This window comes from Zea mays, chromosome 1 (genome assembly GCF_902167145.1).
Source record: "Zea mays cultivar B73 chromosome 1, Zm-B73-REFERENCE-NAM-5.0, whole genome shotgun sequence".
Taxonomy (NCBI): domain Eukaryota; kingdom Viridiplantae; phylum Streptophyta; class Magnoliopsida; order Poales; family Poaceae; genus Zea; species Zea mays.
Genome location: NC_050096.1, coordinates 294132228 through 294147693, shown reverse-complemented (window position 1 = coordinate 294147693; position 15466 = coordinate 294132228). Strand labels below are relative to the sequence as shown.

Sequence of the window (15466 nt, the reverse complement as noted above, 5' to 3'; positions counted from 1 at the left end):
CTATTGTTCTTTGGAAAAATGTTCACGTCGGAATCTAGGAACGGCTGTTAAAAAAGGGGCTGAGATTAGTTGACAGTCCACGTGGGCCCAAAGAAACGCAGAATGGAGAATGCCCGTGAACCGAACCAAGGCCCACGAAGTGACCAAAGGCATAGGTCCATCCGCTGGCCCGTCATATGGCAGCCGTCCGATGAAGGTCTAGGGTTTCACTCTTCCGTATATAATCCTGCCCACAACGCCGTCTCCTAAACCTTAGCCGCGCGGACGCCCACCAGCAGCTGCCCCCTTGCTGTCGCCGCCTCTCCGCGCGACCGATCTACCGCCGCCGCCACCATGGTAACCTCCTACACTTATTCCTCCCCGCCGACTCTCGTTGTGCAGATGTTTTTGTATCGTGTTCTGATTCCGTGACGACTGTTGCCGCAGTCGCTGATCGCCGGCGAGGACTTCCAACATATTCTGCGTCTGCTGAACACCAACGTGGATGGGAAGCAGAAGATCATGTTCGCCATGACCTCCATAAAGGGTGTTGGGCGCCGCTTCTCCAACATCGTCTGCAAGAAGGCCGACATCGACATGAACAAGAGGCAAGCGCTGTGTTTTCGCTCTGAGGACCTTATCAGGTCTCTCTGGTGACGATGTGCCTGACATGCCGGCGAGTGTGCAGGGCCGGTGAGCTGACGCCTGAAGAGCTGGAGCGCCTGATGACGGTCGTGGCGAACCCTAGGCAGTTCAAGGTGCCGGACTGGTTCCTCAACAGGAAGAAGGATTACAAGGACGGAAGGTTCTCACAGGTCGTCTCCAACGCCCTCGACATGAAGCTCAGGGACGACCTCGAGAGGCTCAAGAAGATCAGGTATATAATTTATGCTCTGATGTCCCTGCATTGCTAGAGGCAGTGGGTAACAGTAATAGATTATTCGTTGATAAATGTTGCTATTAGATGATATTCCTATACTAACTAAACCAACATGTCATACCGGTCTGTTGCACCTATATTAGCACCATGTTATACTAGTGTGAACTGTTGATTTTGTTTTTGTTGTTGACTGCCTATCATATACGATATCTAATACACCTGACATCTTTCTTGAGTACCCTTGATGCCGTTTGGGCCTCTCTATTGATTCTCTGGTCATGTTTGGGCTTTTAGTTTCCTATACACTGATGTGCTATCGTGCACCCATTAACATACACAAGCAATTACACCGGGACATGTCATTAATTATTGAGGAATACTGTACATTCTGCAATGGATTGTCCAGCCTATGGAGTGTTGTCTTAATATATATCTCATTTAATAGTTAGGTGCTCATGTGTTGTTATAGTTTCTTTATATCATATAGGTAAAACTTGTTTAAATGGAGTAGTTTGGATATGTGTGTTTGATTCCCAAGGTTATTAAAGCGATAAAACGTTGAAGCGCACATGAGAACCTTGTGACTTTAAAACGTTTAAGCGAACTTTAAAACGTTTAAGCTAGCTTTAAAACTTCCTTATAAACAACATAGACAAAATATGAATATAACATAATTTCACTTAACGATATAACATGTCCACAACCACATGGAATTTTGAGACAGCCTAACACCCTAATTCCAGAGTTGCAACTTCCTAACTCCATGGAATTTTGAGAACTTTAGTACAATTTTTTGGAGCATCTCTTTTGCTACTTCAAATTTTAAAAACAATGAAGACATGGTGTTTGAAGTTATTTACCCACCAGTGGCACTGACACTGGTTACGAGAAAGCAATCTAGACTTTGGAGTAGAACTACTCCATCAAGTTGTTTGGAGTAGAATACTCTGGAATGGAGCAAAGCTATGCCAACATGCCCTAAGTGTTGGATTTCTTGCTCGTCATTTCCAAAACAGTTTGAATATAGTTGTCTCGAGACATACAAATCTTCAGTGTCAGCATTCATTTTCTATAATTGCCCAACTGGTCCTTTGTGTATTGCACATTTTGCACTGTCATACAAAGAACATTGTTGCTCTGTGAATACATAGTTTTATCAATGTAGTAGCCGTGGCCTTCAAATTTTAAATTTTTGTATGCTGCATGTCATTGTTTATGTAGTTCCTAAGTTAACAGTCACATATTCGCATCTTCTTGGTTTGCAGGAACCACCGTGGTCTGCGTCACTACTGGGGCCTCCGTGTCCGTGGCCAGCACACCAAGACCACTGGCAGGCGCGGAAAAACTGTTGGTGTCTCCAAGAAGCGATAAGCTACATATCTATCGACAAATCTCAGATGTACTAGTGTTGGTTCATGTTCAAACTGTCTTGATGAAGGGTTTCTGTTGGGACAGTTTCCTGAAATTATGTTTTGCCCTAGGATAATCTTGCAGTTATGGAACCTTATTATATTGTATCCTGCAATTTGTTTTTTTGCAACTTATAAGAGTAATTTTATTTGATGAGTCTTATGCTGATAGTCTCTCTATGCTGTTGGTATTGTTAAGGCTATCTTTAGCGGAGCTTATATATGGACGTGCAAAACACTTTTTTTTGTTATGTAGACTCTATTGTTTATAGAGTAGAGTTTGAAATATTGAGTGAGATAAGGATTGAGGTTGGGATTGTTGGAGATAAAGAGTTTGAAATATGGAGTGAGATAAGGATTTAGGTTGGAGTGTTGGAGATAGCCTTATCTCGAGAAGTCCCTTCCTAGAGCAAATGTCTGTTGCTGATAGGTTTTTAAACCATAATTTTCCAATATGCTAATAAAAGCAGTAGTATTTGGCCTGATGTATTTTATAGCCTACAGGTTAGTTTCAGTGAAAACTGCTGATATGTTGATGCCCGGTTATAAAAGATACGTATAATTGATGAAAGTTATTAATTGATACCCTTTCAAATCAATTAATTGATGAAAGTTATACCATACCCTTTCAAATCAATTATAAGGACTTGTTTGGAACGCGCAAGAAAACCCTCTCGCTGGAGATACACTGAGAATCCACCCCCACCGCCCTTGTCATATCTTGCATCAGCCCTCGTGACTAATGCTAGTCACGAGATATGTCTTTATGTTCGAAGGAACAGAGGAACATCTCTTGACATTCTTTCCTTTATGCGTGAGATGCTCCTCTAATTGGGTACCACCTCCCCCGCTCTTTGTTTCTGCACAATACTTCAATTTGAAACTTGCGACAACCTTCTCTCCGTGCAACCAGACTGTCTATCTCTATTTTCATCTGACATGTCTCTTCATATGTGACAAAAATATCATATAACTTGAAACAGTAACTAAACCATAACTAATCCATAACATGAACAAAATCTAACATGAACAGAACTATATCTCTATCTTTATTTCTATCTCCATTCAATAATAGCATGAACGAATCTGAAAATCTAAACATTAAAAAACTAAATCTATGCACTAAATAATTAAAACAGAGCTAAATCTTGGTACTATAACCGGTGTACTGGTAGTAATACAAAGTTTACCTCTATCTGGGCGGTTTACCGCCGGTTTTGCGGGAGAAACCGACGGTGAGGGGGAGCTGTGCCGACAGCTAGGGCAGTCCATAGTATTTAGATTTTTTGTTAACGGTGAAAGTCGCCTAGAGGGGGGTGAATAGGCGAAATCTGAAAATTATAAACTTAAGCACAACTACAAGCCGGGGTTAGCATTATAAATATAAACGAGTCCAAAAGAGAGGGTGAAAACAAATCACAAGCAAATAAGAATGGATGACACAATGATTTGTTTTACCGAGGTTCGGTTCTTGCAAACCTACTCCCCGTTGAGGTGGTCACAAAGACCGGGTCTCTTTCAACCCTTTCCCTCTCTCCAACAGTCACTTAGACCGAGTGAGCTTCCTTCCTTGATTTCCCGGGTCACTTAGACCCCGCAAGGACCACCACACAATTGGTGTCTCTTGTTTCGCTTACAAGGTTTTGAGAGTAAGAATGAGAGAAAGAAGAAAGCCAACCAAGCAACAAGAGCAACAAAAGAACACAAGTCGATCTCCTCACAAGTCCTAAAAACTAGAGTTGAATTGGGGACTTTGATTCGATCGGAGGCTTTGATTTGTGTCTTGGAGTGTTGTGTATTGCTCTTGCATTGAATGAGATGTAGTGAATGTTTGAATTACTTGAAGAGTGGTGGTTAGGGGTATTTATAGCCCCAACCACCAATATGGCCGTTGGTGAAGGCTTCTGTCGTATGGCGCACCGGAAAGTCCGGTGCGTCACCGGACACTATCCGTTGCGCCAGCCACGTCACCAGGCCGTTGGGTCCCGACCGTTGGAGCTCTAACAATTGGGGCCACCGGACAGGTCCTGTAGACTGTCCGGTGCGCCTTCTGCGCCTACTCTGACTTCTGCACGCGCAGGCGCGCACTGTAGCGCATTTAATGTCCTCTATAGACGACCGTTGGCGCGAATTAGCCGTTGCTTCGTTGGCACACCGGACAGTCCAGTGTTACACCGGACAGTCCGGTGAATTATAGCGGAGCGGCCTCCCAAATTCCCGAAGCTAGCGAGTTCAGAGTCGATCTCCCTGGTGCACAAGACACTGTCCGATGGCACACCGAACAGTCCGGTGCGCCAGACCAGGGCTGCCTTCGTTATACTTTGTCCTTTTGTTTTGAACCCTTTCTTTTGACTTGTATTGGTTTGTTGTGAACCTTTGGCACCTGTAGAACTCATAATCTAGAGCAAACTAGTTAGTCCAATTATTTGTGTTGGGCAATTCAACCACCAAAATTCTTATCGAAAAGGTTTGACCCTATTTCCCTTTCAATCTCCTCCTTTTTGGTGATTGATGCCAACACAAACCAAAGCAAATATAAAAGTATAGAATTGAACTAGTTTGCATAATGTAAGTGCAAAGGTTGCTTGGAATTGAAACCAATAAACTTATTTCAATAGATGTACATGGATGGTTTTCTTCTAATTTAAAATTTTGGAACTCATTTGCACCACGTGTTTTGTTTTTGCAAATCCTTTGTAAAATTCTTTTCAAAAACCTTTTGCAAATAGTCAAAGGTACATGAATTAGATTGAAAGAGGCATTTTCAAGATTTGAAATTTTCTCCCTATGTTTCAAATGCTTTTCCTTTGACTTAATCAAAACTCTCCCTAAATACAATTCTCCTCTTAGTGTTCAAGAGGGTTTTGCAAGTTTTGAAGATACTACTTTCTCCCCCTTTTGAACACAATAAGATATCAATTTGAAAAAACTTCTTTTTTTGGTTTAAAATTCGGTGGTGGTGCGGTCCTTTTGCTTTGGGCTCATACTTTCTTCCCCTTTGGCATGAATCGCCAAAAACGGATACTTGTGAGTGAAATATAAGCCCTTTTACTTTCTCCCCAATGGCAAATAAATAGAGATGAGTGAAGATTATACCAAAGTGGAGAATAATGCGGAATATCGACAAATATCGATGGAGTTGAGTGGAAGCGCCTTCTTTGTCGAATACTTCATTTCCCTTTCAATATCTATGACTAAGCATAATAATACACTTGAAAACACATTAGTCATAGACATAAAAGAGATTTGATCAAAGGTATATAAATGAGCTATGTGTGCAAAGAATTAATCAAAATTCCTAGAATCAAGAATATTTAGCTCATTCCTAAGTTTGGTAAAGGTTTTCTCATCTAGTGGCTTGGTAAAGATATCGGCCAATTGATCTTTGGTGTTTATATAGGCTATCTCGATATCCCCTTTTGTTGGTGATCTCTCAGAAAGTGATACCGAATGGCTATGTGCTTAGTGCGGCTGTGTTTAACGGGATTATCTGCCATGCGGATTGCACTCTCATTGTCACATAGGAGAGGGACTTTGCTAAACTTGTAGCCATAGTCCCTAAGGGTTTGTCTCATTTAAAGCAATTGCGCGCAATAATGGCCTACGACAATATACTCGGCTTCGGCGGTAGAAAGAGCTACTGAGTTTTGTTTCTTTGAAGCCCAAGACACCAGGGATCTCCCCAGAAACTGACAAGTCCCTGATGTGCTCTTCCTATCAATCTTACACCCTGCCCAATCAGCATCAGAATATCCTAATAAATCAAAAGAGGATCCCTTAGGTTACCAAAGACCAAACTTAGGTGTTTGAACTAAATATCTCAAGATTCGCTTCACGGCCCTAAGGTGAACTTCCTTAGGGTCGGCTTGGAACCTTGCACACATGCATACAGAAAGCATAATGTTCGGTCGAGATGCACATAAATAGAGTAAAGAGCCTATCATTGACCGGTATACCTTTTGATCTACGGATTTACCTCCCGTGTCGAGGTTGAGATGTCCATTGGTTCCCATGGGTGTCTTGATGGGTTTCACATCCTTCATCCCAAACTTGGTGAGTATATCTTGAATGTACTTCGTTTGGCAGATGAAGGTGCCCTCTTGGAGTTGCTTGACTTGAAATCCTAGAAAATACTTTAACTCCCCCATCATAGACATCTCGAATTTTTGAATCATGATCTGTTGGGGACTTGTTCTCAAATGCTATGAGTTAAGAACAAGGCAACACAGAGAATGTTAAACAATAAAGTCCTTCGTCCTTTGAAGCATTATTTCCCTTAGGATATAACGATCTTCGGACGAAGGTCATGAAGGACGAACCTTCATCATCACAGTATATATTAATGAAAGACGAAGCATATGAAACATAAAAGATAGCATGAATAATCATATAACATTATTCATTTAACTTTATTATATCATCATAGGGAAATAGAAACAATATCGAATTATAAATGTACCTTCGGCTTGGAAGGAGATGGAAATACAAGTGTGACGCAAAAGCAAATGCCAAGTCAGCGTGAACAGTACGGGGGTACTGTTCACCTATTTATAGGCACGGGGTACAACCCATACAAAATTACATATATGCCCTTTACATTTGGTGATAATTCCATAGCAATCTATCGAGGTCTAAATGGCCTTTTCATCTTTAAGTCGGTTCCCTTTTCTGCGAACATGCCGAAGCTTTCCTGCTTCACAGCTTCGGCACTGTGTCAACCTTCGTATCTTTTGAGCTTCTCCCTTTCTGATACAAGTCCGAAGATACCTGTTCACACATTATACTCCAGAAACATTGTTAAATCATATTTTTGAGGACCTTCGGAAGCCGAAGGCCCCCAACAGTAGCCCCTCGCAATATTAATTTGTTAAAATAATAAATTTAGATTGCGACATGGACGAAGGCTTTAAGCCAAAGGTCCGAAAAAACACCTTCCCTTTGCTAGAATAGCAACATTCACTGACAGGCGGGACCTTTCAATTTTTACCGCATCAAGCGTATAAATAAGAGCATACCGCGAGCTCATTTGGTACGCTTTCTTGCCACTTTCTCTCGCTCGCTCGATTTTTAGCTTTCGCGCGCTAAGATTCCCTGAGTCTTTAGTTTTAAAGCTTCGGCATTGAAAATAGTTTTTTAGTGTTTCTGAAGATGTCTGGAGACAAGGAAGCTGTTACTGAGGCGAAACTGTCTCTTGATGAGGAGAAAAACCTGGGGTTTCTTATAGCGATGTCGAAGACAAACACGGAAAAAATCACCAAGGAAATTCTGGAAGGCTTGTCTGAAGATACTGGTGACAGTGACAGTTTTGATGTAGATAGTGGCGGTGAAGACTCCGAAGATCGCCCCTGGCGACCAAGTCATGCGGTTTTCGGCAAATCAGCTATCAAAGAAAACCATCTTGCCAATATGAGGGGAAGGTATTTCCGGGATCTGTCCATTGTGAGGGCGGACGAAGGGGAAAAAACTTGTCCACACCCTGAAGAAAATGAAGTTGTGGTGTACCGAAGCTTTTTGAAAGCCGGATTGCGATTCCCCTTGAGCAGCTTCGTCGTGGAGGTGTTGAAAATCTTCGAAGTCTATCTTCATCAACTTACTCCAGAGGCGATTGTAAGGCTAAATATCTTCGTGTGGGCCACGAGAAGCCAAGGTCTGAAGCCTGACGCAAGAAGCTTCTGTAACATACATGAATTATTATATGAAACAAAGCCTTGGGGCAAAGAACAGTACCACAATAACTTTGGCTGCTACAGTTTCGTCTCTCGGTCCGGGGCAAGCTGCCCCTTACCAACCTTTCGGAAGAGATGGCCCGGGGATTGGATGACAGAATGGTTTTATGTGAAGAATGACCTATCAGCACGAGAAGATATCAAAGGTATAATTATGCGCCCTATTTGGCAAAGCTTCGGCCTTCGGAGGCCGAAGGTGGAAATGAATGAAGCTGCCGAAGAATGCCAGAGGGCCTTCGGCGTCATCTGCTCTTTTATTGGAACAAGAGATTTAGTACAAGAACATATTGCCTTCCGGGTGTGGCCGCTTGCGGAGAAATGGGAAATGCCTCAAGAAACCACAAAAGAGACCGACGAAGGTGGGCTTGTGAGACTGAAGTACACCTTCAAGTTTGGAGATAAATTTACTGAGCCAGATGACGACTGGCTAAAGAGTATTGAAAATTTAAGTGACGAATTGCTTGGTGCTTATTCGAAGGCCGAAGATACCGCGATGTCAGCAGCCTTCGGAGGCCGAAAAAAGAAGAGGCTGAATCGGGTATTTGATGCAATTGGGTTTGTTTACCCTGACTATTGCTACCCCGTCCGAAGGCAGAAAAGAAAGAACATAACCTCTACAAAAGAAGAAGCTGCAACTGCTCCTAGCGAGCCAGAGCCTGAAAGAAAGAAAATAAAAGTCCTCACTCACCGGTCGCGTTATATCGAACCAGCTTCGGTGCCGGAGTTTACCGAAAAATCTTCTTCGGTTACCAAGGCTGAAAAGCCAACCAGACTAGTCACGCCACCTGCAGCTGCAGGGATGACCGAAACGGCGAAAAAGATAGAACTAGAAGAGCCGAAGGTTTCGCTGCCAGAAACCAAAGAAATGGCCGAAGCGCTATCCACAGAAAAAATTGCAGAAGTGGAAAAACCAACTGAAGAAAAAGTACCAGAAATTGTGAGTCCTGCAGCAAATGTTGAGACAACAAAAAATCAAAAAGTGCCAGCAGTGACTCCAAAAAGAAGAAGAATGGCGAATGTGCTAGATGTACTAGAAACAATTAAGACTTCAAGCACACCTCCGAAGAAGGCTGTTGTTACTCCTGAAACAACAGTTGAAACTTCTGGTTCTAAAGTTCCAGAGCAAGGGGCTGAAACCGAAACTGGGCCCTCAGAGCCCGCAAAGGTGAAACCCTTGGAAAGTGATGAAGAAAAAATAACAAATCCAACTTTTGTTGAAAAAACCAGTGTTGTTGCCCCCGAAGCATCCCCCAAAATTCGTGATTATGTTTTTCGTCATGCTTCGGGGAAAAAATTATCAGAAAAAGAAGAACAAGAGGCCCAGCACTATGCCCAAAGACTGAATTATCCAAAGGGGGCGTTGATATTTAATGGCAGTGGAGAAGAAGATTTCTTGTATTGTCTCCCCGACAGCAAGGAAATTTCTGTCTGTCGGGAGATGAGCAGAAGCTTCGGATTCCCAACTTTAGAAGACGGACTTTCAGTGCTGTCGAAGAACGATCTGGCCGACAGCCTGGCTTACAATAGTTTAAAGGTGCGACAAATAAAATTTTTGTATATATTCTGACAAAACCTATTGACGCACACATATGTCTTTTTGCAGGGCTTGATACTTAGCAATGCCCTCAGGGCACAGAAAGATGCCGAAGACGAAGGGTGTACTATAGCCCTGAGCAACCTTCGTTCCGAAGTAATTGAACTGAGGAACGAAGGTCTCGAAAAGGATAAAATATTATACTCATTGATAAATAAAATAAAGGAAGACGAAGCTTCTTTTAAAAGTCAAGCTGAAGTTCAGAAACGCGAAATTGAAGACCTTCGGAAACAACTGGCCAGAGCCAAGGAAGAACGCATACTGGAAGAAACAAAGCGTGAACTCAGCGATCAATGGGCAGATCACCTAGAAGTGACTGTTGAAGAGCTTCGTTCATCCAAAAAGAGATGCTACAACAAATCTATAGATTGTGTTAAGAAATTAAAGGCTAGCTTCGCCAAGGTTGGCGCATTCTCAAGCGAGGAAAACTTTTCGAGAGGCAATCCCGAAGGTGTCATTGAATGGATTAACCACGAAGCTGAAGCCTTCGAAGAAATTTTAAATAGCCGAGGAGATATATGTGCCTTCTCTGGCGCCAGAGGGATTGCCACCATCTTAGAGAAGAAGGGCTGTGAACATGTAAAAATTTTAGCACAGTCCGAAGCTGCCTTGTCCTTTGAAGATACAAGAGATCCCTCGGCCGAAGCTAGCATAATTGGTGGAAAGTTTTTTACCGATATCTGGGATAATGGTGGCCGAGAAATGGCCGGAGAGATTATTCGAAGAAGTGAAAAGGGCATTCATGATGCTAGAGAAGTAGCTGAGGCTGCTGAAAAGAGCGCAGAGGCCGAAGGTCAATTAGGTATTAAATAATAGTTTTTATCGTGTTGTAATCTTAGGCTTTAAGATTTGTTTGCAACTTGTAACAGCAAAGTAGCCGTGTCCTGTCCTTCCCCAGATCCTACTGAAGTATCTCCGGGTGCACAGCCTAAGGGTGATGATGAGATTAAAAAGATGGCTGAAGCTATTATGGATGAAGTTGTCGATCGACTGTTGAACGAAGCTGCAGAAGTGGTACTTAGGGAAGACTAAATGCTATTGTAAAAACATTTTAAATGTAACATGTGTAATATCTTGTAATCCTGTATGTAACATATTTGTTTTATTTTTCTTTATGGTTCAATTCTTTACGATGCATGAAACTTCTCATACATACCTTTTTTGAGTCTTTGGCGAAAAAACACCTTCCCTTCTTTTCATGCTTCGTGAAGAAAAATTTTTATGTATCACAACAATGTCCATGGTGCTCAGATGAAGAATATCCAAGCTTCGTGAAAACATTCTCCGAAGCTATACTCCGAAGATGAAGATTGTGTCTCCTTGTGACAACACGATTTTCACTCTTTCAAAGCATACTTCCGAAGATCAATATTGTGTCCCCTTCTTGTGCCATATGCAACATGATGTATGATGCTTATGCTATGCAAAATGATGTGATGATGTTATGTTACGTAGATGACATTTGTTCCGAAAGATACACACATATCCTCACACAATATTTTTGTATCAGCGCTGATTCTTCGCTGTAAGCTCTGCATTCCCTTAGGAACGTCTTTGGAGCTTCTTCGCCTTTTACTTAGGCGGTATAAGCTCTGCATTCCCTTAGGAACGTCTTTGGAGCTTCTTCGCCTTTTACTTATGCGGTATAAGCTCTGCATTCCCTTAGGAACGTCTTTGGAGCTTCTTCGCCTTTTACTTAGGCGGTATAAGCTCTGCATTCCCTTAGGAACGACTTTGGAGCAGAAAACTTACACTGCGCTCCCTTCGGAACGACTTTTTGTGACTTCGTCAGACTTACTCTGCGTTCCTTAGAACGACTTTTTATTGCTTCGAAGAATTTTCGATAGTCCGAAGGTCCTTTTTATTATCACAAACCTGTGAAGAAAACATATTTTTCTTGTAGGAATCAACGAAACTAATTACATGAAACCTAAACAATGTCCTTTATTACAGAAAATAAAACTGAACGAAAAAGATTGCTATTAAGGTAGGATATTTGTCAATAGATGTGCTTTGATTCTGGCACGGTGCTGTTGACCGTGCGAGCTTCGGACTGTTCTCTGAAGTCCCTTTGATGTGGAGCATATTGGCTCCCTTCTGGCTGCTGGCCCTGTTGCAACGGAGGTGGAGGCGGAGGCTGTTGCCAGGAAGCTTGAGGCTGACTCGCCGAAGCAGCAGAGACTGCAGGATGGTTGCCCACATATTCTGGGATGTAGGGCGAATGATACGAAGCTGTATGCATGACCTGCTTCGGCTGGGCTTATTGTGCTGCTGCTTCAGCTATTTCCTTTTGCTTCTGTATAGTAACATGGCACATCCTGGTAGTATGGCCTTTGTTCTCACCGCAGAATAAGCAAAAGATTCTTCTCGGTTGATCGCCAAACCTTCCTCCGAAGCCCCTGGCGCCTCTGCCTCTTGGAGCTGGTGGCCGGAAGGAGCTTTGCTGTTGACCAGAAGCCTGTGAGGAGCATTGTGGCCTTTGCTGTTGGCTTCCTCTGTCATCATTTTGTGTAGAATTGTGAATTGATCTCACATGCCTCGGGTAAAACCTTCCTCCGAAGCCCCTGGTCATTTCAGAAAACCTGAAAGCCTCCTCCCTTCTTTGGCGAAAATCATTGTCGGCCCGAATGTATTCATCCATTTTCTGGAGAAGCTTCTCCAAAGTTTGAGGAGGCTTCCTGGCGAAGTACTGAGCTGACAGACCTGGCCGAAGCCCTTTGATCATGGCCTCGATGACAATTTCATTGGGCACCGTTGGTGCCTGTGCCCTCAGACACAAGAACCTTCGGACATATGCCTGAAGGTATTCTTCGTGATCCTGAGTGCACTGGAACAGAGCCTGAGCAGTGACCGGCTTCGTCTGAAATCCTTGAAAGCTGGTTAACAACAAATCCTTCAGTTTCTGCCATGAAGTGATCGTTCCTGGTCGAAGGGAGGAATACCAGGTTTGAGCAACACTTCTGACAGCCATAACGAAAGATTTGGCCATGACTGAAGCATTGCCACCATACGAAGACACTGTTGCTTCGTAGCTCATCAAAAACTGCTTCGGGTCTGAGTGGCCATCAAATACAGGGAGCTGAGGCGGCTTGTAGGACGGGGGCCAAGGTGTAGCCTGCAGCTCAGCGGACAGAGGAGAAGCATCATCAAAAACAAAATTCCCATGATGGAAATTGTCATACCAATCATCTTCGTTGGGAAAACCCTCCTGATGAAGGTCTTGATGGTGAGGCCTTCGATGTTGCTCGTCCTGAGCAAGATGACGAACTTCTTCAGAGGCTTCGTCTATCTGCCTCTGCAATTCAGCTACCCTGGCCATCTTTTCCTTCTTGCGTTGAACCTGCTGCTGAAGGATTTCCAGATTTTGAATCTCCTGATCTAGATCATCCTCTGGAGGTGTTGGACTGGTAGCCTTCCTCTTCTGGCTTCGTGCCTCTCTAAGAGAAAGGACGTCTTGATTGGGGTCCAGCGGCTGCAGCGTGCCAGCCCCTGGTGCTGAAGCCTTCTTCGGCGGCATGACGAAGGTGATGCTTGCCGAAGATGTTGAAAAGCTCAAGAAATGGAAGTGAGTTCACCGGAGGTGGGCGCCAATGTTGGGGACTTGTTCTCAAATGCTATGAGTTAAGAACAAGGCAACACAGAGAATGTTAAACAATAAAGTCCTTCGTCCTTTGAAGCATTATTTCCCTTAGGATATAACGATCTTCGGACGAAGGTCATGAAGGACGAACCTTCATCATCACAGTATATATTAATGAAAGACGAAGCATATGAAACATAAAAGATAGCATGAATAATCATATAACATTATTCATTTAACTTTATTATATCATCATAGGGAAATAGAAACAATATCGAATTATAAATGTACCTTCGGCTTGGAAGGAGATGGAAATACAAGTGTGACGCAAAAGCAAATGCCAAGTCAGCGTGAACAGTACGGGGGTACTGTTCACCTATTTATAGGCACGGGGTACAACCCATACAAAATTACATATATGCCCTTTACATTTGGTGATAATTCCATAGCAATCTATCGAGGTCTAAATGGCCTTTTCATCTTTAAGTCGGTTCCCTTTTCTGCGAACATGCCGAAGCTTTCCTGCTTCACAGCTTCGGCACTGTGTCAACCTTCGTATCTTTTGAGCTTCTCCCTTTCTGATACAAGTCCGAAGATACCTGTTCACACATTATACTCCAGAAACATTGTTAAATCATATTTTTGAGGACCTTCGGAAGCCGAAGGCCCCCAACATGATCCTACTAAACTCTTCACAAATAGATTTGTTAGTAGACCCAAATATGATATCATCAACATAAATTTGGCATACAAACAAATCATTCTCAATGGTTTTAGTGAATAAAGTAGGATCGACTTTGCCGACTTTAAAGCCATCAGTGATAAGAAAATCTCTTAGGCATTCATACCATGCTCTTGGGGCTTGCTTGAGCCCATAAAGCGCCTTAGAGAGTTGAAAGTCGCCTAGAGGGGGGGTGAATAGGGCGAAACTGAAATTCTCAATAATAATCACAACTACAAGCCCGGTTAGCGTTAGAAATATAATCGAGTCCGTGAGAGAGGGCGGAAAACAAATCGCATGCGAATAAGAAGTGTGACACGCAGATTTGTTTTACCGAGGTTCGGTTCTCGCAAAACCTACTCCCCGTTGAGGAGGCCACAAAGGCCGGGTCTCTTTCAACCCTTCCCTCTCTCAAACGGTCCCTCGGACCGAGTGAGCTTCTCTTTCTCAAATCACTTGGGAATCAAACTTCCCGCAAGGACCACCACACGATTGGTGTCTCTTGCCTCAATTACAAGTGAGTATTTGATCACAAGAAAGAATGCCAAAGAAAAAGAAGCGATCCAAGCGCAAGAGCTCAAATAAACACTACAAATCACTCTCTCTAGTCACTAAGGCTTTGTGTGGAGTTGGGAGAGGATTTGATCTCTTTTGGTGTGCTTTGCAATGAATGCTAGCTCTTGTATAGTGGTTGGAAGCTGGAAAACTTGGATGCAATGAATGGTGGGGTGGTTGGGGTATTTATAGCCCCAACCACCAAACTTGACCTTTGGTGGAGGCTGTCTGTTCCATGGCGCACCGGACAGTCCGGTGCACACCGGACATGTCCGGTGCCCCAGCCACGTCACCAGTGCCGTTGGAATCTGACCGTTGGAGTTCTGACTTCTGGGCCCGCCTCGATGTCCGGTGGCGCACCGGACATGAACTGTTCAGTGTCCGGTGCGCCGGTATGGGCGCGCCTGCCTTCTGCGCGCGCTGCGCGCGCATTTAATGCGTCGCAGGTAGCCGTTGGCGCGAAGTAGCCGTTGCTCCGAGGATGCACCGGACAGTCCGGTGCACACCGGACATGTCCGGTGAATTATAGCGGAGCAGCCTTCGTGAAATCCCGAGGCTGGCGAGTTCCGGAGCAGCGTCTTCGTTGGAGCACCGGACACTATCCGGTGTACACCGGACAGTCCGGTGAATTATAGCGCGCTGGTTCTGGATTTTCCCGAAGGTGACGAGTTGGAGTTGGAGTCCTCTGGTGCACCGGACACTGTCCGGTGGCACACCGGACAGTCCGGTGCGCCAGACCAGAGGAGCCTTCGGTTGCTCCTTTGCTCTTTTGTTGAACTCAATACTTGGTCTTTTTATTGGCTAAGTGTGAACCTTTTGCACCTGTATAACTTATACACTAGAATAAACTAGTTAGTCCAAAGATTTGTGTTGGGCAATTCAACCACCAAAATTATATAGGAACTAGGTGTAAGCCTAATTCCCTTTCAATCTCCCCCTTTTTGGTGATTGATGCCAACACAAACCAAAGCAAATATAGAAGTGCATAATTGAACTAGTTTGCATAATATAAGTGCAAAGGT

The 15466-nt window shown here is 43.6% G+C and overlaps 1 protein-coding gene across 1 annotated transcript; it reads left to right on the top strand.

Moving 5' to 3' along the window:
• Positions 1-200: 200 nt before the first annotated feature.
• Positions 201-2516, top strand: LOC100285246 (40S ribosomal protein S18). Its single transcript, NM_001158140.2, has 4 exons — positions 201-336; positions 427-587; positions 668-856; positions 2125-2516. The coding sequence occupies exons 1-4, from the start codon at positions 334-336 to the stop codon at positions 2228-2230; spliced, it is 459 nt and encodes a 152-aa protein (NP_001151612.1). The 5' UTR covers positions 201-333; the 3' UTR covers positions 2231-2516.
• The last annotated feature ends 12950 nt before the right edge of the window (positions 2517-15466 follow it).